This window comes from Lactuca sativa, chromosome 3, assembly GCF_002870075.4.
Source record: "Lactuca sativa cultivar Salinas chromosome 3, Lsat_Salinas_v11, whole genome shotgun sequence".
Lineage (NCBI taxonomy): Eukaryota > Viridiplantae > Streptophyta > Magnoliopsida > Asterales > Asteraceae > Lactuca > Lactuca sativa.
This window is the reverse complement of record NC_056625.2, coordinates 12,403,997-12,428,462: the sequence shown is the minus strand read 5'-3', so window position 1 is coordinate 12,428,462 and position 24,466 is coordinate 12,403,997. Positions and strand designations below refer to the sequence as shown.

Genomic DNA, 24,466 nt, shown 5'->3' with positions numbered 1-24,466 from the left:
ATAAATGGGTTGATTGATTTTTTTCTAACAAAACTAGTTTTCATAGTTTAAATAAAGGAAAAAGAGAATTAAAGCGACATTTATGATTTCAAAGTCTTCAAAAATACAAACCTGTTCACCACATTAAGAGGTTATATTAGTCTTTATACACCAAACTAAAAGATTTTGTTCGGGAGTTTAATTGTAATGAGACTTGGTAAAAGGGCCCAATGTGTTTAGGGTCAATAATCTTGGGGATAAACTCGAAAGTTACCATTTCATAGTCAAACCCTTTGTCTTTTTAGTTTAATTGGTCATCCAATTATGCCCAAAAAAAGAATCGAACTTTCCAAAGGTGACGTGTCGTTGGGTCCGGGCTATCCAATGGGGTGCCATTTCTTGATACACACACAAGCACACAAACACACACACATTATATATATATATATATATATATATATATATATATATATATATATATATATATATATATATTAATAAAAGAGTAGTCCTTTTGTCAAGTGTCATAATATTAGAACTCCTAATTAATATGATGTCACTTGTCATTCTATTAATTCTCTTTTTTAAATTCATTAAACCTCCTAATTAATGTGATGTTATTTGTCAATCTATTTATTCTTTATTTTAAATTTTAAATTTTATATTATTGTTTTCATTAGTTCACAAATAAAAAGAGTATAATATATATGATAAATTAATTCCACATATTTATTTGAATCAATAATTATAATTTTACATAACTAATAAAAAAAACTCTTAATTAATAATGTATTTAAAATTTTATATAAAATAATTGATTAATAATTTTGAATTTTTTACTATGAATATTTAATTAATTTTGTAACCGTGGTTTCCATGGGTTATAAACTAGTATATATATATATATATATATATATATATATATATATATATATATATATATATATATATATATATATATATATATATATATAGAGAGAGAGAGAGAGAGAGAGAGAGAGAGTTAGGTTCAAATGTAATTAATATTCATTATATCTTCAACATGTAATATGCATTAATTACTTTCTTAAAATAACTAAAATGATTGGTCCAGAATCAGTCATACATGCACACAATAGATAGTGAAAACAAAATAATCTAACTATATATATATATATATATATATATATATATATATATATATATATATATATATATATATATATATATATATATATATAAAGAGACAGAGAGGGTTCAATTGAGAAAAAAAAGTTGAGGATGAACGAATCATTTTCAGCCACACATTTATTTTGCCGCAAAACACTTAGACGTGCCGGCGGAAATGGATAACGGATACACATTTGTTTTCCAACCAAACATGTTTCCTTAAGTGAATAAAAATTCATCAGATTTTTATTACAATACATTCGTTATTTACTTATAAATAAAACGTATGCTTAACTTTTTTTTTTATATATATAGTTTGAGTATCGTTCATATATGAATATAACACGTAATAAATTTTTCTTACTTAAAATATATTTTTTACATCATCTGTCGTCATATATTATATTTATATATGAATAAAACGTGTATTAGTTGTCGTAATATTTTATATTCATATATGAATATAACATTTAACAGATGTTTGTTACAGTTAATTTGTTATTAATATATGAATAAGCAATATAAATGATACTTAAACTGTAATATATATATATATATATATATATATATATATATATATATCTTCATAAGTGAATAACGAATATATTGTAATAAAAACATGATGTGTTTCTATTCACTTATGAATAACGATAGCTGAAACAATAAATAATAAAAATTTTAATTTATCTTAAAAACTATATCAATATGGATGTCTATTTGTAGAGATTAAAAAATTATGAATTTTGTTATATTTAAAATCAATTTTCAATAAAAATAGCTCCTTAAAAATTAAAAAAAGGAAAAAAAAACCTATGTTTTTGTATATATTAAGGTAATGATTAGCATAGTTTAAGGAAACATGTTTTGTTGGAAAACACATATGTATTCCTTCCTATTTTCGCTGGTATGATTGAGGTTTTTTCGGCAAAAATAAATGAGTGACTGAGAATGATTCCCTCATTTTCAAACTTTTTTATTTTTTCAAATGAACTTATATATATATATATATATATATATATATATATATATATATATATATATATATATAGGGTGATGATCAAATGAGAACACCTAAAAGGTTGAGAACGCGAGAACAGTTGTAGACTAATCATTTCATAAGGGTGTAAAAGGAATTTTACAATGTAATTAAATATTGATAATTAATTAATTCCTACAATCATTGGATGTTATCTAATTAATTGATTTTTTTACCTAAAAACTAAAAATAAATCTAATCTATTTTTAATCAATCAGATTATTACAAAAATGTTTTTACCATGATTAAAAAATGTTTTTTATTTTTTATTTTTCTATGAGTATATAAAAAAGATTGATGAATTAATGATATCAACTTAATATGTGTAATCATACAAAAATAAAAACATATTTGTAGTCATATATGAATCGGTTGTAATCGTGAATGAATAGATGAATTAAATTATAATAATAAACGAATAAAACACAATTTATAAAGAAAAATTACAATACAACTATAATCATAAATAAATAAAACATATTGGCTACTTACATCTAGATTAAACATCTATTCATAAATAATAACACAATATAGTTTTATGATTTTATTAATTTAGTTTTTTTAATAAATTTTTGTAAAGCTGACAAATCTAAATATGGTTGCAATCATATATGAATATGATTGTAAATATAAGCAAATAAAGCATGATATAAAGATTAAAAACCAAATACATTTGTAACCATTAAACTAATACTAATTTCATTCTTCTTGTTCTTGCGTGGAGGATCAAATCAGACTCAAAAACCCTTTAATTCATCATCTGTTTCTTGTTTCTACATACATTCCTTCAAATAAGTGAAATCAATGTCTCAGAAACCTTGATTTTGTTCCTTGAGTTCTCTATTTCAGTCTGAAATGGCAGGGGGTGAAACCGAGGGTACACGACAACTTGATCAAACACCCACATGGGCTGTTTTTGGTGTTTGTGCAATCATCATCATCGTCTCCATTCCTTTAGAGAAGCTTCTTCACAAACTTGGAAATGTATTTTTCTTTCATGTCATTTGTTTTTCCATTTTGTCGTAAACTTCGTCAGATTTTAGATGCAGATAAGTTGTTCGATGAATGTATAAATAACTATCATTATCATTATATGTTGGTCGATTTCAATCAGATAATTTGAGTAATTGATTATCTCTAACATCATGAAAATTTCACAGTTTTTCATAGATAATCATAAGAAATCGATGTTTGAAGCTTTGGAGAAGGTGAAAGCCGGTGAACATCTAAACATTTCTCATTTCCTTACACCATTTTGTATAAAAAAACATGAATCTGTATTCCATAACCTTTCTTTTATCATGGCAATGTGTAGAACTGATGGTTCTAGGGTTTATCTCACTATTGTTGACTTTTAGTCAAAGTTACATTGTGAAAATATGCATCCCTGATAGCCTCGCTGATATAATGTTACCATGTGCTGTGAAAGAGAAAACTCAGAAAGATGAGAAATTAGATGACTTGCAAAGGTCCGATTAGGGTTGCGATAGATGGCGAAGTGAAGATGATGTTGTGATTAGGAAGAAATCGGGGGAATACAGATGATGGAGGCGGTTTATTGATTCAACCCCAGGTATATATATATATATATATATATATATAGAGAGAGAGAGAGAGAGAGAGAGAGAGAAAAAGAGATGAGGTGGGGGAAAATAATTTAAACGGCAATATGAGAGAGGTGATTGAGAAATCATAGGAACAAGTTAAAATTGCAATTACCATTATAGCCTTGTGACCTTTTACAAGTTACACTTAAATACCCATGGTTTTAGAATTTACATAAATGGCCCATTTGATAATAGCCTCATATCTAAATATTTTGATGGTCCAGATCCGTTCTTGCATTCTCAACCTTTTAGGTGTTCTTATTTGATCCTACTCCTATATATATATATATATATATATATATATATATATATATATATATATGAGAGATAGAGAGAGGTCCATTTGAAACCATGTTAACTTTTAGACTCATCTTGGAGATCACAAAAATAAAAATAAATAAATCTAAACTGCAAAATAATAAGAAAACTCCGAAAATTCCCTTTTTAATTATTATTTTTTTCATTTTATTTACCAAAATAAATAAATAAATAAATTACTGTTTTTCTTTTTGAAATATATGTGAAAATATTTTAATAGAATATTACACTGTAAGTATTCAAATGCAATTTTTAGATTACTATAATATTTTAATATTCTACTAGAGTTGTTCCATATGTTAAAATATTCTAAAATTCTATTAAAATTGTTAGAATTTGTAGAATATTCTAATATTCTATTATAAATGTTTGAATATTTGTAGTTTAATATTCTAATAGAATATATGAATATTGTAAAAAAATTGTAATTTTTACTAGAATATTCTATTAGAATTTTCAAAGATATTTCAAAAAAACGGTAATTTTTTTCTCTATTTTTATTTATTTTTTGAAAAATATAAACGATGCAAATAATATTTAAAAAAAATTCGAAAATTTTAATTTATTTTGCATATTAAAAATATTTTTTTATCTGCTAAATGAGCAGTAAATATTGCGTCCGCATATCTCATAAAATATAGTTGTCTCAAATAAATCTAACTATATATATATAATTACATAAATGTTTTTACCATCTATTGTGTAGTTTTAGAATTGATTATGAACAACTCATTTTAGTTATTTTAAGAAAGTAATTAATGCATATTAAATGCTGAAAATTTAATTAATATTTATTATATTATTAACATTTAATATGTATTAATTACTTTATAAAATAACTAAATGATTGGTCAAAAATCAATCATACAAGCACACAATAGATAGAACAAAATAACCAAACTATATATATATATATATATATATATATATATATATATATATATATATATATATATATGTTTCAACGATTGAAAATATGTAACAAAAATCCGCATGGAGCTAAGGCTAAAACGAGACAATTGCATCGAACTGTTCAAAATAAGATTTTGAAGCCATAAATTCCAAGAAATATGGAATTTATGTTTCCAGTGAAAAACCCAATTAAAGTAAAAACAACAATATCATCAAATAATCTATCTTGTCTATGTCTCCTATGATTAAACACAAATCTCTTTCTGAAATTCAAAATAGTCCATAGATTGTGCTAAAAATAATTTCCAACACAAAATCTTTTACTAGATGACAAGTGCATCACACTTTCAATTATACTTCCCGAAGAGAAAGACTTGCAACGGTTTTTGACGATTCATTGGCAGCATTATTTGGACATTTACTTTTCTTAGATTTTGATTTATTAGATTTGTTTTCTTTAATTTCTAATGGGTTTTATAAAAATTAAAAACTTTGTTATATATAATTATTAGGAATAGAATTTGTATTCTTTTTTGGATGTATATATTTGCATTAAATTGTTGATAAACCCAATCGGTTTAGGATTTTTATTTTGTATTAAGATTTTGATTTTTCTTTTCTGATTTCAAAGTTCAAAAATTACATTAATTGTGTATGACTATATATACTTTCTTGAAAAAGGTATATCATAACTATATACACCTTTGAATTTTGAGGCCCTTATAATTGGAGGTTACGTGCGACCCTGAATACAACTAAAATATGTAATAAGGATTTGACTAAAAAGGATGTGGAGTTTTTCATAGTAATCTTGTGATTACAAGATCTATATTAAAAAAAAAGTTTAGCTTTGACATCCAAAATATATTAATTCATTTACTTGGATGTAAAAACTTAATATATGATTAAAAATCTGAATCTAGTTTGATCTGGTTTGATGCAGTTAATTACACTAATTACACTGGAACAAAATTATTTTTATGTTTCAAAGTGGAATGTAAAGTATATTCAATATTTATTTGGTTTAGTGAACCTCGATTTGGTTTATAAAAGCTGCTAAAAAATATGGTTTATTAAAAATATTAGTGATTTGTAACAAAAGTTGATGTTACCTGGTATGTGCATGCATCAAGTTTTATATCTAAATCATATTATATATCTTTTAATTTTGTTGTTTTATGCATGATAATGGGAGTGCAATTTCCATATTTTGGTTAACTTCTTTTTTGTTTTTATCTCATCGTGTATGATCAGAAAAAGAAATAAAAACGATTATTGTCGATGTATCCTTTTATCGATGTATAAGAGCCCAATACGTTGTACCCTTTTATCGGTTATTTGAGTTTCATTAAATATAATACATTAAACCATATTATTCCAAAGATCATATTTTTCAAAAAAAAAAAAGCAAATAATATAATATAAAAATATAGATATTTGGTAAGCCTCCAAAGAACAAGTAGAATATGGCTATTGCAATTTTCAAACCTGCCTAAAATTCAACCGACCTATGGTGTTTTAGAAATCAAATTTAACTATCAATAAACTGATCTATAAAATTAATATAATAATAAACAAATACATCATCTTTGTCTTTATCTTACTATTAATAAAAAATGAAGATTGTGAAAAGCTTCTTACTGGTTGAACAACAAGGATAAAATTGGTAGATTTTTGGATTGGCAAGGCTGGTGTAAGAATCCCAAAAACAAATGATTCTAAGAAACTTGGACTTGAAGAAACCCGACAAGAAAAAAAAATGATAAATCACGGGAATTAAGGGACCTAGTACAGACGCCCATATTTTTGCCAAATCCTTTTTTTATAGAATGTGACTTTGAGTTATTTTTGTTTGCGTTCATGAGTATAATTCCATCACTTCTCTAGTTTTCGAAGTTCATCAACTATCTCATTTTATATTGAAGGCTCAACTTTTTAGAAGATTATAACTCATATTCTCCACTTTTGAACTTTGTTGACTATCTTAATTAATTGGAGTGATTCCAACTATTTTTAATTTTGTACATGGTTAAATTAGTGCGAGAGTTCCTACGAGTGGATGAGAGAAATCGTATACTGCATAACTCTTATATAGTTGTCCCACGTATTCTTATTCCGAAAATGACTAACTTCAGTTGGGGTGTCAGCTAGACATTCCCATACACGTATTGTGTATTTGCAATTAATCGTGTTTGGTGATTGTCATAACCAAGTAATTTTCCTTTCACGTTCCTTTTTCGTACAAAAAGATATCCTTTCATTACCTCTTTTTATATTTTTTAATAATTATATAAGAAATATTATTTATTTATAAAAATACTCAAATTTGATAAAAATCATTTTTTTTTAAAATCAATCCAAACTAAAATAGTCAAAACTAGGGTGAAATTCGTAATCTGTAAATTTTCTATTAGGAAATAAGCATTTTTGTAATTTTTTAAATATATGATCCATTTCTGTAAATAAAATATGCACAAGGACGTTTTCTATAAATTACACAGACAATTTTTGTAATTTATTTTCAACACTGTGGGTAAGCCTGCCAACATATGAAATTCTTAAGCAAATGAACCGTTTCTGTAAAAAAACAAAAAAAAATGTACATTGATATTTGCTGTAAATTGTAGCCTTGTAGGGACATTGTATAACTTATTTTGTACTCAGGGTTCAAATCTGCCAATATGAAGTTGTTGAGGCCAAAATATGAAATGTAAAAGTACTGTGGCCAAAGTATAGAATATTAAACTATATTATTCATTTTCCAATTAAAAATTAGTGTATGTAATTATTAACCTAACTAATATATATATATATATATATATATATATATATATATATATATATATATATATATATATATATATATATATATATATATATATATATATATATATATATATATATATATTTCCCCCTTATTTCTGATTTCACCCCCTTAAAACCATGTCAATTTTTTTTTCTTCTTTTGACCCGTAGAATGAAAGTGTGCTTGAATGAGATAGTTTAATTTTTATTTATAGAGGATGAACAAAAAAAATTTAATTTTAAGTAGACTTTGGAGAGGATAAGGTTAAAGGGTGTAGGGTGGTGATCTTTTATCTATGAGTAGGGTCTGATAATCTTTTTACCTACCAAAAAAATAAAAAAAATAAAGTAGCAGCAATGCCTCTCAACACTCACAAACCTTCAAACATTCAACTTTCACCGTTGGAGGAAGTCTACCATCGGTGAAAAAATTGGTACGACGCGGTGTTTACTGCCGGTAATGGGTCCATATCAGCGTACCACCAGCGTTTTGAACATAATACTGTATAGTCTAAGGAAGAGGAGAGAGATACGATGAGTTTCTTTAATACTGTATACCATAAGCGTCATGTCAATTTATACCACACAAGTGTGGTTTCTTGCCACACCAAGGGGTGGTGCCACACTTTTATTTTTTATTTATTTTTTGTTTTTTTGTTAACTATTTAATTTAATAAAACTTATTTTTTTCATAAAGTAAACATAATTTTAAAAAGATAATATTTCATCAATTAAAAATACAAATATCATACATTACTTAATTTAAAAAAAACCTAAAAATTTAGAGAAACAAAGTAGAAACATAAAACCTACAACTTAAAACACACACACGAAACGATTAAAAACTTGAAAAAAAGTTAGAAATTAGCTACGATTGATGTAACGGTTTTTCACTTCCTCCTTCATCGCCAAAACCACTTCAAGCCCGGCCCCAGTCATATTCGACGTGTCCATCGCTAGTATTCGCATGTCGCTCTCCATTTGTTTCCGAAGTTCTCTTTCAGAAGAAATTTTCAAAATCTTGTCCATTCTGTCTTTTATACCCTTCATGTCGGATCCCATTTCTTTCAAATAATCTGAATCTGACGCTTTGCCTTTGCCTTTGCTTTTTGATTTGTCTCTTCCCATTGGTCGGGAAGGTGGTGAAACTGGAACAGGTTCATCTTTGTTCAGATCAAATTGAACACGAGCATCTGATGTAGTGTGGTCGGACTCAGATGTTCTGCTGCGTTTTGACCCACTGTCGATATGCTCGTCTGATGTTTTGCTACTCAGCCATTTCCTTTTATCTTTCAAAAAATTCCAAACTTTAAGAAACTTGAAAACCTTCAGATTTTCTTTTTGATACACTTTCAACGCTTTCTTCAAAATCACTTCATCGCTTTCTCCACTTTTCCGTTGACGTTTCATGTTGTTCCACAAGTCATTAAACAACATGACTTCCTTGTTCATCTTCCCTCATTTGGAGTACACTTGATGTTTTGAACGGTATTCTCCACGGTTCATTCCTTTATGGAACTTGTGTAAAACGCGAATCCAAAAGCGGTCATGCTTTTGGTCTTTTCCAACCGTCGCATCTTTTGAAATATCGATCCAAGATTGTGCCAACACTAACGCTTCCAAAGGTTCCCAACATCTAGCCTCCGCCTTCTTTTTTCTTTTAGTTGCTGCTCGAGTGGGCTGAGTTTCTCTAACGAATTCCGGTTCAGAATCAGAAACGGCCGTTTCTGGTTGTGTTTGTGTTTGTTGAACAAACTCGGGTTGAGACAAAAAATCAAATGGATTAAAATCTGGGTCGGGTTGTGGTATTGGTGGTGTTTGTGGTTGTGGTTGCGCTGGTCGTTGTGGAAAATACGGAAACTTACCGTCGTAGTGGTAATACGAATGTGAGAAAATCGGTTGATCAAATGAAGGGTGTTGGTATTTCTGACTGATGTTTTTTCTTTGCTGGGTCATTTGGAAGATGACATTTAAAAAATAAAAATAAAGAAAAGGAGTGGAGATATGGTTAAAGGTTGTGTAAAAATGGTAATATATATATATATATATATATATATATATATATATATATATATATATATATATAGCAAAATTAAAAAAAAAAGAAATTAACCACAAAGACCGATTCAACGGTCAAAAAGTAGTCAAAACCCAAAGACCAATCAAACAACGCGGTATTTCCTAGCCGCAGTACGGCCAAGACAGCACCAGACCGTGGCCTGGGGGCGGTGTTCTTGGCTGACGTGGGTTGAACCGCAGTCCCAGACCGCATCCACACCCTGCAACCTAATGAAATGTCTCATCGGGTGGGGAAAATTCTAGTTGGATAGTGTTCTTGCTGGCTGCGGCCACTAAAATGTCACGGCAACCCCATAACACGAGACAGTGGATTGTATACTTTTTGGTTTGGCCATCTATTTTGGTTAAACATTATTTAATAATTTTGTGTCTGAATACAGATAACAAAACAAACAATTTAATCACATGGACATGATGTTATATGAACAAGGATGACCGATCTATGTGGGGGGTCCAAAGTTTACTTATCAACAAGCTGTCGCATGTTTAATACCAAAACTTATGTAATAAATGGAAACATAATACACGTTTGCTTTTCAAATTTTGCCAAAATTAGTAGATACGTGTTACATGTCAGCGATTGATTGATGAATGATTTGGGCCAAGAAATGGATACATAATTCGATGTTCATGTGTGGTCTACATTCGTAGATTTATCGTGTGTAATTCGTGTTTTAAAAATTACGTTACGTATATTTTTATTATCTATATCTATATCGATTATTATATAGCTTGGCCTAAATATATACTGTCAGTATCATGTAAGAGTATGTCTAATGATACGATTTTTATTATAGCCATTTAGTATTCTTTAACCTTTTATTATCTTATTTATTTTTTAATTTTGGTTCTTAGATTTAATAAAATTCCGTTGTATACCATGGTTTATTTAGGCATAGAATCTTTATTATTAAATGTTAGTTATTCTATTTACTTGAATATGCAAAATAAAATGAATGTTATTACTATATATATATATATATATATATATATATATATATATATATATATATATATATATATATATATATATATATATATAGGGTTAGGTTATTTTGTTTTTACTATCTAGTGTGTGCATGTATGATTGATTCTGGACCAATCATTTTAGTTATTTTAAGAAAACTAATTAATGCATATTACATGTTGAAGATATAATATGTATTAATTACATCTTTAACATTTAATATGCATTAATTACTTTCCTAAAATAATTAAAATGATTGGTTCAGAATCTATCATACATGCACACAATAGATAGTGAAAACATTTGAACCTAACTCTCTCTCTCTCTCTCTCTCTATATATATATATATATATATATATATATATATATATATATATATATATATATATATATATATATATATATATATATATATATATATATATATATAGGGAGTGGTTCAAATGAGAACCACAAAAGATTAAGAACCCTAAGAACCTCCATTAATTAGTAAAAATGTACATGATACTCTTATAAAACATGTTAAAATTCCTTTTTTTGGTCATTTTGGTACAAAAAGTGCAAAAATGTAATTTTTACAATCTAATATTTTAATTTGCATATGCTCTTATATTTTAACACAAGACTGATATAAAATACAACTTTATACACTCTATTTACAGTTTATTGCAAAAACTTCACAACTTAATACAAATTATTTTACAATAATTCACTAATTCAAATAAGTCAAAAGCACAAACTCCACCACCACCACACGCTGCCACCAAACACCCGTAGCAACATCGCAACCATCTTTTCTTCCAAATCAGGTATGTAAATAAAGTCATGCATTAACAACTTAAATACTATAATCACAGTCTAACAAAGCCTACTAATTCACTCATCATGAATTTAATGCAAAATAATTATAAAAATTAATATAGTCTTCCATATTTATACCACACAAAAAATAAATATATTCACAAACAGATTAAAACAAACATTTATACATAAATCAGTCGTATTTTAACACATAATTCATCAAAAGTTTATAGCTTAATAAAATCAATTCACAGTTCAATACATAAAATTCACAGTGTAGTATAAAAAAATTGACAGTTTAATGCACAAAATTATACATTCACAACTATGTTCTCAACTTAAAATTTACATAGATATACTTTAAGATCTATAGGTTAATGCTTCTTTCAAAGTTTATTTACAAAAATTTTCACAACTTAAATTTTAAATGCTTTATTCAAAATTAGATTAAATGAGATCTATATATAATGGTACTTTTATCTCATAGATGGATACCATGAATTATAAAAAAATTTATAGCTTAATACACTCAATTCACAACTTAATACAGTCAATTCACAACTTAATACAATCAAGTGATGGTTTAATAAAAAATATTCACAACTTATTTACAAATACATTTACACTTTCAGATTTATAGGCTAGTATTTATTTCAAAGTTTATTTACAAAAACATTCACAATTTAATTTTTACATACTTAATTGAAAATCATATAAATCATAATAAATCATACGTTAACAGCTTAAAACTTATGTTTTTCATTGAAGCATTCAGATTTTTGTAAAAAAATAGTATCTTAACAGCTTAATCCTTATAAAAAAAAACTCATGCATTTACAGCTCAAAACGTAGGTATTTCATTGAAACAATCAGATATGTATAAAAATCATGTATTCACAGCTTAAAACATATAAAAAATCGTGTATTTACGGCTTAAAACTTATAAAAAATCATGTATTCACATTTTAAAATATATTTTTTATTAATAAAAGTTAAAACTAATATTAACATAACTAAACAATAAATGAAGCATTAAAATGTTACAATTTATAATTTAAAAACCCCAAATTAACATTATTTGAGAAAATACTAACATAAGAAAAATATAAAAGTTCAAAAATATTAATGTATTTACAACATTCACAGTTTAAAATTTATGTTTTTTTTATTAAATCACTTAAATTTGTACAAAATATCTTTTATTCACAACTTAAAACTTATAAAAATCATGCATTCGTAGTTTAAAACTTATAAAAATCATGATAATATATATAAAAAAAATCATGCATTCATAGTTTAAAATTTATAAAAATCATGCCTCGTAGGATAATGTAAAGAACAAAGAGTTCATGATGTGAATGTATAATATTTAATATATTAAATTATGAATTTGTTGTATTAAGTTGTGAATTTTGCATATTAAACAGTAAATTGACTGTATTAAGCTGTTAATTAATTGTATTAAATTGTTAAATTACTTTATTAAGGTGTTTTTTTTTTGTGAATTTTGTGTTTGCTTATGAAATATTAAATGAAAGAAGCATTATACAAAAATATGATTTTCTTTAATTTTGAATAAAGTATGTAAAATTTAAATTACGGATATTGTGTAAATAAACTTTGAAAAAACACTACGTTTCAGATCTAACTAAAGGTATAAATGTAAGTTTCAAGTTGAGAATATAGTTATAAATGTATAAGTTTTGTGTATTAAACTGTGAATTTATTATATTTACTTGTGAACATACTAAACTATAAATTAACTGTATTAACCTGTGAATTAAAGCTATAAAACTGTAAAATGACCGTATTAAATTGTGAATTAACTACCAAGTGATCCTATGACAGAAAGCACAAATCAAATTCATAGTTTGAGCTCTGTTGGAAATCTATGCAGAAACCAAAAGAATTTTTGTAGCATTACCTTGATGTATGGGTGAAAAACAATTGGAGAATGAGAAGCTAAAACTAATCTTGTAAATATAAGTGCCTCAATCTTTAGATTTGAGGTTGAAGATTTTTCCTGGAGAAAAGGATAAGTTAGATTAAAATTAAACAACCATATATAAATGCAAAAAGATGAAACATATAATTGTAGAAATTCGCTTAAACAAAGTGCTTTCTCTATTCCAGGAGTGAGCGATCCTATGTTGTCAGCAAGACAGTCAGGCAAAACGACAACAAGTTCTTTCAGAACCGAAAAGGCGCCAATATAATAAAAAAAACATTATGACAAGTGATTAAAAAATTTGAAGAAAAAAATGTTTATAAATACACAGTAGTTTCAATAATACTACCTTTGTCTTGATAGACTTCTCATGCATCTGTCTGTTAACAAATTTAACTACCTTTGTTACTTCCTGCTTCAATGACCATCTGGGACTACAAAATATGAAGAAAAAATGGATCTCAAGCTAAAATCACAACAGCTGACAATTGAGTAAGAAAATGGATGGCAATACTGTTTAACTTGAATAACAAATTCTGAAAAATACTCATAGTAACCTTCAAGTATAATCAAATCACATATAAAGATAAGCATCATGCTTGAGTCGTTTACTTTGTGCACTTAGGAACTACACCATCAAATAACAATCCATTATCCGAGTCAAAAGAAATTTGGTTCTCTTCAAGCAGCATTAACCTTTTATAAGAGGATTATGGAAAATATGTGAATGAGGATTGAGGAGTAAGTTGGGTTAATCCTTATTGAAATTAGAGAATTACCTTGTTGTCATGCTTCCCAAAGAAAGAAACTGATCTTTGGTTATCTTCACATTTGCATTCCATATCATGTCTCTACCAACTAGTATAAACAATAGAAAGAGAAAAAGGAATATGAGTAAAATCAAAACCCTAGATTGATCAATCGATAGGGATTTCAACATCACCATCAGCAATCTCCTGTTGCAGATCCTTCGAATCCTTTCCATCAACAGTACACGCAACCGAAACGCAAGTTCTGAGGATTTCCTTCACTGTCCCTGCCAACTCCTTCACCATTGACCTCATCCTCATCACCTTCGCAATCTCGATGACATCGTCTAGCGATATGTTGTCGGAGTGCTTGATGTTTTTCACCTTCTTGCGATCGCGTTCCGGCTCCTTCAAGGTTTTGATGACTAGAGCTGTAACGGAGGGGACGACGGAGACTTTAGCTTGACGATTTTGAACGGTGAACTTGAAGATAAAATCCAAATAGAAGAAGAAGGTTCGTTTTGCCATCGATTTTCATGGTGGATCTTTGGTTATAAGCAAGCCCTAGTTAGTACAATATAAAGAGATTTGATTTTGTGCAGACAAGAGAAATGAGCACGAAAGTAAAAAGTAACTATGTGTTTATGTGTGTGCCATTTGAGGAGGAAGGGGATTCTTAATCTTTTGTGGTTATCATTTGAATCTTTACCTATATATATATATATATATATATATATATATATATATATATATATATATATATATATATATATATATATATATATATATATAAAAGATTTTTTATAATATCAACGCAATAAATTATACATTTGTTCATCTAGATTATAAGATAAACTAACATTACAATTTAACTTAATTATAAATAAATATTTTTATAATCAAGTCTATTTACTAAATATTAAAATAATGTAGTAGACTGATTTGCTGAATAAATATAATAAGATAATAATGTAGTTTTTATTTTTTCTTGATTTTGCAACGGAACGCCACGATTACATGACATTGCAACAAGAGTTTTCTAATTTAAAAGGGAAGATTGCAGAACACCTTGCGAGAGGTGTTGAAGGTCGGATGTAAACGGTTTAAATAAGAAAAGTGTCGATTTCAAAGTTCGTAACTAATTTAAACAAAAAAATATGCATTTTCGAACCCATCTTCTTTATTTTGTTCAATTTAAATTAATTTAGTTCAAAATTCATTATGAATATCGGCTCTATTTAAGTTCTCATTTTTTGTTGTGGGAACACTAATCCTAATATATACATGTGTAGCCATGTTGATAGGTTTTGTTTGATTTACACATTTGGTGTTTTTAACCTTGAAAGAACGAACATGCCATAACATCACTTTGTTGGTTGGTTGGTGTATTTCTAACATACTTTTATTGGTGTAAAAGCAATAACCACGTAAAACAAGCCATACCATTGGCATTATGAGAAAAAGAGCGCATCTCTTCGAAAATCCATGAGGTGATATTATTAAGTACATGCACTATTGAAACGTGTATGGCGCGTGTTATTTAAATTGATCAAAAAAATATAAGTTTGTTATGACTTATGATGAACTCTAAAAGTTTTAAGAAACATGTGGAGGTCTATGACATTTAGTAAATGTATTCAGTTATTTGTGTTTAAACATCTTATTTATCTCTAGATGCAAATTAGACAGTGTCACATGTCACGTTTTAAGCTCTACTTAAAGTTCTACAAGGTTGAATTGCACCATTACGGTTTGTTTGATCTGTGGTCCCTTTGAAATCGTTTTTTAATTTGTTCACCATGTGAAGCAATAAAAACTAAAGTGACATTTCAACATACATGTACTTCTTCTTTCAAGTATAACGTGTAAAATGTTTAAAGCAACTGCGCGCTCCATCATACCATCACAATGCAAGAAACTAGTGCTACAATCGGTGTCTAAATTACACGATATTACGAGTACCCAGTTGTCAAAAGTTGAGTGTTAAAACTTAAAAAGAGTAACAATGAACCACAAATGCGCAAAATCATAAGTATAAGTGGTCAAAATGTAATTCAAGTATGCACATTTAGTTCAAACGGTGATATGAATGGAAAATAGAAAGAACCTACCTACTGTATACGCATAATAATAATAGCATGGACCATGCAATTTGAACTAAATAAATAAAAAGATGAAAAACTATTTTTTCATGTTAAAATAAGTACTAGAATTCTAAAGGATCACGATATAGATGTTTAATAAAATATAACTGAACAAGAGAGAATACATTTCATATGAATATAAATATAAATACATGACTACCTTTTTTATGAATATAAAAAATAAATATATCAGTGCTTTTATTTAATACAAATCAACATTGTGATTAGCAAGAATATATCAACAAAAATTAAAGTGCTTATTTTGCATATGATTATAAAATACAGCGAATCTTTTGAAATGGAAGAACGAATGTATTTTTATATTAAGGGTTTAGGTTATTTTTATATTAAGGGTTTAGGTTATTTTTATAACATTCTAAAAATATTAAGTAAAAATTTTATTTTTTCAGTCATCAAAACCATTCGATCATTTATTCAAGAGACAATTAGAATGTAATGTGTTTTTTAACATTAGAGTAAAATCATAAATAAATAATACGAGAATAGAACTCCAAGGGGTGTAATGCGATCAATTCAGGTTATTCCCTTTGGAACTATAAATACCAGAAACATTTAAACATAAAACCGTAAACACAAGGTTAAGTGAATTCTTCAAAATATCACATAACCATCACGAGCCCCGCCCTACATACTTAACATGCCCCGCCCAATTTACATAATGGGTCCTGCCAAACATACATAAAGGGCCCCGCCTAATCCACATAATTTAGAGTATAAAAATAATATCTGAGAAACCGAGTGTTACGATTTTTAGTTATTTAACTTTTTTGAGTGTTTTATTTTAGTCATTGTACTTTGTTTAAGTTACCGGTAGTTACCAAACTTTTTTGTTTTTTTTTTTTTTTTTTCATTTTAGTCACTATAATCGGTGATAGTTGGTTTATATCATGGAACATCTGTGTCAATGTTATAATTAGTCATTGAAGTTTTCTAGGTGTTTTATTTTAGTCATTATATTTTGTTTAAGCTATCATTAGTCACTAGACTAGTTTAAAATTTTCATTTTAGTCACTCTACTTTATTATTATAAAAAAAAAAAACAAAAAAAACTACTACTCTTTTTCCTTTTCTCCACAACTAAACTTATTATATCAATTATTTTAGAGTAAATTATATGAATAATCCCTATGATTTAGGGTTGCCTTCACCCAATCAACTTCGATAATTACTTTTCACTTTGACTTACTCCATCCTTTGCATTTTGTTGCCATCTTGATGTCTAGAACGTTAATGTCATCTTTATTCTTTCCTTTTATGTATTTTGGAGTTTTATACTTCAAAGAAAATATTCGATTTTAATCACATACCATAGAAATAAGACACCATCAAACCTCTTACCCACATTCTCACTAGTCAAAATTGTTTGTGTTTTCAATTGCTTCATACAAAAACAAAGTCCTTGCACGTTGAAGGATGATCAAGTGGGGGTGGAATTAGTATGGTACTAATCCTTTTTTCCTTAAACCATATATCTTACTGATTATAGTTGGTAAAAAAAATTGCTGCCAATACCATACGAAATATAGTTGGTACCAACTTTTTTGGCTACCAATAAATTTGGTTGGTACATGTTGGTAATTGTATATACCAACATGTATTCAAGTTTTGTGAATTAAGTGTTTTTGTGCTCTTAAGCATTATGAAACGTGAGTAAGAGTTTTGTAAATGAGATTTTTATAGTCGTTGAGATTGAGAATTCAATCTAAATTGATTTTATTAATTTCTAACATGAGTTTAAAAGTGAAAATTATAGAAAAAATTGGACACGCCCGTTCAAAAGTTAAAGCCATAGAGAAAATGGGACACAGAAACATGAGTTTAAACTTTAAATTTTACTAATACGATAAAATATCAAAGCTCTTAAAATCTTAAACACCAAATATACTATATATATATATATATATATATATATATATATATATATATATATATATATATATATATATATATATATATATATATATATATATATATATAAAGTTGAATTGGTTGGTACGGTACTATCGTGATATTGAAAATTTTATACCACTACCATATCATAATTATGCAGTTGGTATGCTACTACCATCCAAACATGTTGGCTACCAAACATATTAGCTACCAATATTTTTGATTCGGTTGGTAACATGTTGGTTGAGTTTCCGTGGTACATATTTGCCAACCCTAGGATCAAGTCCCCTGATTCATGCTCTTGGAAGAAAACATAGACTTGTTTGTGTTTTCAGTTGATTCACACATACCAAGATATTGTGCACTTTGGGTCACCCGATACGAACACTTCTCAGAGGGTTACCCAAAGTGAAATTAATTATTCAACGGTGATTGGGTGTGTTTCTACCGATGACAAGAGTTATGGGGTGAATAAGGGCAAAATAGTCTTTTAAAGCCATTAGGACTCTTCGAGTTAAAAAAGTTAAGGACTAAATGTGAAGGCTACCCTAAATCACAAGGATTATTCGTATAATATACTCTAAAATAATCGATGTATCAAGTTGAAGTGTAGAGAAAAGGAAAAAATTTGCATTTTTTTTATATAAATGTTAGCATAAAATTAGAGTAACTAAAATGAAAATAAATAAAATAAACAAGGTCAGTAACCAATAGTAGCTTAAACAAAATATAATGATTAAAATAAAACATCCAAAAATATTCAATGACTAATTATAACAATGACAAAATCCTTCGATTTTGTATACTGGCTATCACCTGTTAGAGTGACTAAAATGAATAAAAATAAACAAAATGACTAATGATAACTTAAACAAAATATAATGACCAAAATAAAACATCTAGAAAAATTCAAGACTAAAAATGATTTAAACCCTTATATTAATTTTGATATTATATAATATACATCAATATTTGAAATGATGAAGTATAAAAAATGGAAGTGATTTGTTCACAAAAATACGTGCTTTATAAGATTATATAATACAATATTTTAAAACATAAATTATGGTGTATAGAGAAAAATTATTATATACGAATTAGTTTACATAAAATGTTATTATTTTAGATAAAAGGAGAAACCAACTTTTCATAATGTCTTAAAGTTGACAAGTAACCGATTTTATATTTTAAATTAGTAACAAACTTTAATTTTTAAAATTAATTGTTATATATGAATCAACTTTCATAAAAACATCATTATGTTTTAGTAAAAATCTAATTTTCACATTATCCTTTTTTGTTACAATTTAGCCTGTAATTGTTCTAATTTTACAATGTTGATCACTTAATCGGTCAATCCAATTACCCGGTGATATGTCCATATTTGCCTCTTTAGTGATATGACATGTCAACGGATAAATGAGTTGACTGATTAAGTGGTCAACATTATAAAAACTAAAAGTGATTAAAGTGTAACAAAAAATAACACAGTATCAAACCTAATGAATTTTGTGGAGTTTACTCTAAATCTGAGTTTGACAAACTATTACTAAACTACTTTATAAATTATGATATATTTTTTATAAAGCTAACAAACGTTATTTTTGTATAAAATTATATTATATAAAATAAGTTTTGATGTAGTAATAATTTGAAAATTATTTTGATGGTTGAATCAAAGCAATAATTCCATGAGTCTCAAACACTAACATGACAAATTGAAGATTGAAATAAAATCGAGAAAAAAATGTGGTGGCGGCCAGAACTCAAAATGGTCCCATCTTCAACGAACTTTCCTCCCCCAGTCATTCTCTATATATAATTCTCCTCCTTCTTATGAACTCCTCAACTTAACAACATTCAATTTATTCAACCTTTTTCTGCTACTGATTCCTTCGTCTTCTTTAAAGCATAATTAAATCAATAGAGTCAATGGAGGTCGCCATGAAGAACACCCAAAACATGTTATCGAAGATCGCAACCAACGACGGACATGGTGAAAACTCTCCCTATTTCGACGGTTGGAAGGCGTACGACGCCAATCCCTTCCACTCTCAACACAATCCAGCCGGCGTTATTCAAATGGGTCTTGCCGAGAATATGGTATACATACATATATTAATGCATTTAATTACACCAGATTGGAAATTTCGAATTTCGTCATACTGATCTGTTTGTTTGTTCTTCAGCTTTGTTTTGATTTGATCCAAGAATGGATTCAAGCGAACCCGACTGCTTCAATTTGTACCCCACAGGGAGCTTCGGATTTCAAAGAGACTGCCATTTTTCAAGACTACCATGGCTTGCCGGAGTTCAGAAACTCCATTGCTAATTTCATGAACCGAGTTCGAGGAAACCGTGTGACATTTGACCCTGACCGCATTGTGATGAGCGGTGGCGCCACCGGAGCTCATGAAACGCTGGCTTTCTGTTTAGCAAATCCCGGCGAAGCATTCTTAGTTCCCACCCCTTATTATCCAGGGTATGCAAATCTCTCTAAAAAAGACATGTTAGAAGAATTTTCGTTTCATATATATGTTCCACTAAATAACTCCAATTTCAACTTTGCAGGTTCGATCGAGATTTGGGATGGCGAACTGGAGTCAAGCTTTTACCGGTGGTTTGTGAAAGCTCAAATAACTTCAAGATCACCTCAGAAGCTCTCGAAATTGCATACGAGAAAGCAAAACTAGCCAACATTAAAGTCAAAGGGCTGTTAATAACAAACCCATCAAACCCATTGGGAACTTTCCTCGACAGGGAAACCTTAAAATATCTAGTGACTTTCATCACCGACAAGAACATCCACCTCATATGCGACGAGATCTACGCCGGCACAGTCACCAAAGGTGATGAATTCATTAGCATTGCAGAAATCATAAAAGAAGAGCCCAAATGCAACCTCGACTTGATCCATATCGTTTATAGTCTCTCAAAAGACATGGGATTCCCGGGCTTTAGAGTCGGAATCGTATATTCCTACAACAACAATGTCGTCAACATCGCTCGTAAAATGTCGAGCTTCGGGCTCGTTTCGACTCAAACCCAACACATGCTCGCCTCCATGCTATCAGACAATAAGTTTGTTGACAACTTTATATCAGAGAGCCGAATCAGACTAGCCCACAGGCACGATATGTTTACCCGTGGGCTAGCCCAGGTCGGAATCGGGAGCTTGGAAAGCAACGCGGGCTTATTCTTTTGGATGGATTTACGCCGATTCCTAAAAGAGCCAACTTTTGAATCTGAAATGACATTCTGGAGAACTATAATAGGTGACATTAAGTTGAATGTTTCACCAGGCTCATCATTCCACTGCTCTGAGCCTGGTTGGTTCCGTGTTTGCTTTGCAAACATGGACGATGAGACAACTATGATCGCGTTAAGAAGGATTAAGACGTTTGTGCTAAAGAACAAGATGCTCGAGATCAAGACCATGCGACCTTGTTGGCAAAACAATCAACATTTCAGGTTATCATCACGAAGGCTTGACGATATGTTGACTCCTCATCGGATGTCACCTCATTCCCCGCTTGCCTCGCCGTTGGTGCGGGCGCATAATTAGACCAACATGTGTGCTACAAGTGTTGATGCATTAAGTACAATAGATGCAAGAAAGGTTTTTGACATAAAGAGTGTAAGGGCCTAGAAGTGTGAGAATTGTATAGTGTCTATGACATAATTATTTGGTGCATGACATGACCTATTGTGTAAAATAAAGTTTGAATAAAAATTGAATGAAATTGTCCTATTTATTACTATAATAATTGAGTTGACTTACTAGTCTTTTGGATTTTATATAAAAAATACATTAATATTAATATAAATAAATAAATTGTTATCAATGCAATACCCAATATTCGTAAATGAAAACATTATTAAGGGAAAAACTTTTATATCACCAATCAACCACTTTTATTTGACTCGCCATTAATGTTATTTCTGTATACATCAAGTTTTTAAACATTTTTTTTCCTATTTATCTTTTACAGGGTATATTCGATTTCACCTGTTAAACCGAATTTTTTATTTTTTATTTTATTTTATTTTTTTATTTTTGGGTGTTTTCTATTATTGATAATAACTTTTTTTTTTCGTTTACAGAGTCTCCAAACAGCATAATTACTTTTTATGCATTTAGTATCACTTTTGCATTTATAATGTATTGTACGGCAACATGTTTCAATGCATAATTTTGTACTAATAAAATAGCGTAAGATAGTTAATTTAATGTCTTAATATATGAAAAAAAATATAGATAATAAGATACTAGCATTTAGTTATTATTAATAATAATTATATAACCAATATAGAATAATGATAATAACTGGTTGGGGGATTTCAATTTTCACTTAAACATTTAATTAAGTATATTTCCATAAAATAACAAGCCATTTAGCATAATGTTTCACTAATTCAGATGATATAACAAAATGAAAAGACAATTAGTTCAAATAAGAATATAATATAATTTAATTGAAGAAAATTAGAGGTACAAAATGAAGACAAGTTGCAAGTTGCAAGATGTCAGCCTTTAAAGTTAGAACCGCCCACATGCCACACTTACGAATGTTTGCATTTTTGGATTCGCAGATGACTCGGATTGACAATTTGGCAGATAAAACACAACCCTTTCCCTTATCTCTAGAGTCGTGGCATATTGGTTTCCATGGATTCTCCAAACAAAGCCAAAAGAAAATTTCAACATGCACTGACTATTTTTGGAACATGTCATTATTTTAGATATGGTAAAGTATAGCAAAAGTAGCCACTAGAAACCTATTTCAAACACCATTGCAAAGGTGATCCGACACAAATTCTACTTATATTTTGCTAGAAGAATGTCAAAGCAGTATGTACGATATAAATTTATGTGGTTAACTTGTAAATAAATATTCTTTTTGGAACCAGGAAATATATTAAAACAATTCTGTCTACATCCGCCTAGCAAGTCACTAGCCGACCGGGAAACAAGAATAAAGTACTGAGAGTTTACATGCAAAGTAAAGGGGAGATAGACCAATCAATCCATCTATAACAACATTTCAACCTTCTATGTTTGATCCGAATAAACACATGGGACTTGATAAATTCAGCCACCTTTGTTGGATGAATCCTTATATTTTTTAGTACTCTATCACATCGCGCCTTCCAAATACACTATATCGTCCCATACCAGATGAAAATTAGGTTATTTCTATGTTCCTTACCTGGTATAAACGAATTCATGAACTCAATCATCTCTCCAATTGTCGAGATCTGGGGCATATGAATGCCACACCACTAAGAATCCATTCCCACACGATTTTTGCAAATGGGCACGAGAGCAAAACGTGATCAGATTCCTCCTCCACCGTCATACAATAACTATACATAATGGAACCCGTGTCTACACCTCTCTGCTTAAGTGCACATAATGTTGGCACTCGATTCTGAATTGCTCTCCAAATAAAACCTATAACCTTGATGGGTACCTCACGACTCCATTCCATACGATCCGCCATAACCGGATTGTCTAGATTGTCAATTTCATACCTGAGGGCAGCTACCTGGAAAACCCCATCAGCGGTGATACCACATTTCCACCCATCATCAGATGTACTTGGTTGGAAGGATCCAAGTAATGATGAGAGCATGAGCAATTCTTCGATTTGAGCATCATTGGAAGGATATGAAATCCAATCCCATGATGGTCCACCTAACAGTATTCTGTCTTTGACCAAGCATCTTTTCTTTTTTTCCAGCCGACACCTCTAGTGATGCCCCTAGTCAGGGACTAGTGGTAGGTTCGACGAATGGATGATCATCAGTCTTAAGGTAAGGATTCTAAGAACAGACTGATGAGTTCCCGATTTCAGGAAGGATAGTGACAAGGATGGTTTGTTATTATAGTACTGAGAGTCCCCGTTTTGTGTGGTTTTCTCTGGAAGTTGGGTATTCAACCTTAGAGAGCGGTTGGGGTTATGTTTCAAATATCAGTGGACAGTTCAGGTCAGAGATGACCGATCGGTTCGAGTCACAACATTCTTAGAGACACATTAGGGGGGGGGGGGTCGATTAG

General features: G+C 29.1%; 4 protein-coding genes across 4 annotated transcripts; 1 reads left to right on the top strand and 3 right to left on the bottom strand.

Moving 5' to 3' along the window:
• Positions 1 to 8,670: 8,670 nt before the first annotated feature.
• LOC111886501 (glutathione S-transferase T2-like) lies at positions 8,671 to 9,258 on the bottom strand. The gene has a single exon (XM_023882754.1). It carries the CDS (start codon positions 9,256 to 9,258, stop codon positions 8,671 to 8,673), a length of 588 nt encoding a protein of 195 aa, XP_023738522.1.
• Positions 9,259 to 14,501: 5,243 nt separating this feature from the next.
• LOC128132720 (60S ribosomal protein L12-like) lies at positions 14,502 to 14,878 on the bottom strand. Its single transcript, XM_052769637.1, has one exon. It carries the CDS (start codon positions 14,876 to 14,878, stop codon positions 14,519 to 14,521), a length of 360 nt encoding a protein of 119 aa, XP_052625597.1. The 3' UTR covers positions 14,502 to 14,518.
• Positions 14,879 to 20,234: 5,356 nt separating this feature from the next.
• On the top strand, positions 20,235 to 22,156 carry LOC111886468 (1-aminocyclopropane-1-carboxylate synthase). Its single transcript, XM_023882709.2, has 3 exons — positions 20,235 to 20,508; positions 20,595 to 20,887; positions 20,977 to 22,156. Exons 1-3 carry the CDS (start codon positions 20,338 to 20,340, stop codon positions 21,968 to 21,970), a joined length of 1,458 nt encoding a protein of 485 aa, XP_023738477.1. The 5' UTR covers positions 20,235 to 20,337; the 3' UTR covers positions 21,971 to 22,156.
• A 1,486-nt stretch (positions 22,157 to 23,642) lies between these two features.
• LOC111886499 (uncharacterized) lies at positions 23,643 to 24,041 on the bottom strand. Its single transcript, XM_023882752.1, has one exon. It carries the CDS (start codon positions 24,039 to 24,041, stop codon positions 23,643 to 23,645), a length of 399 nt encoding a protein of 132 aa, XP_023738520.1.
• Positions 24,042 to 24,466: the final 425 nt, after the last annotated feature.

Excerpts from the sequence above, each read along its gene's own strand:
- LOC111886499 (XM_023882752.1), bottom strand. The coding sequence starts at position 24,041 with ATGCTCTCATCATTACTTGGATCCTTCCAACCAAGTACATCTGATGAT.
- LOC111886501 (XM_023882754.1), bottom strand. The coding sequence starts at position 9,258 with ATGAACAAGGAAGTCATGTTGTTTAATGACTTGTGGAACAACATGAAA.
- LOC111886468 (XM_023882709.2), top strand. The coding sequence starts at position 20,338 with ATGGAGGTCGCCATGAAGAACACCCAAAACATGTTATCGAAGATCGCA. Across the intron at positions 20,509-20,594 it reads TGGGTCTTGCCGAGAATATG|CTTTGTTTTGATTTGATCCA; the intron begins GTATACATACAT and ends TTTGTTCTTCAG. Across the intron at positions 20,888-20,976 it reads CCCACCCCTTATTATCCAGG|GTTCGATCGAGATTTGGGAT; the intron begins GTATGCAAATCT and ends TCAACTTTGCAG.
- LOC128132720 (XM_052769637.1), bottom strand. The coding sequence starts at position 14,878 with ATGGCAAAACGAACCTTCTTCTTCTATTTGGATTTTATCTTCAAGTTC.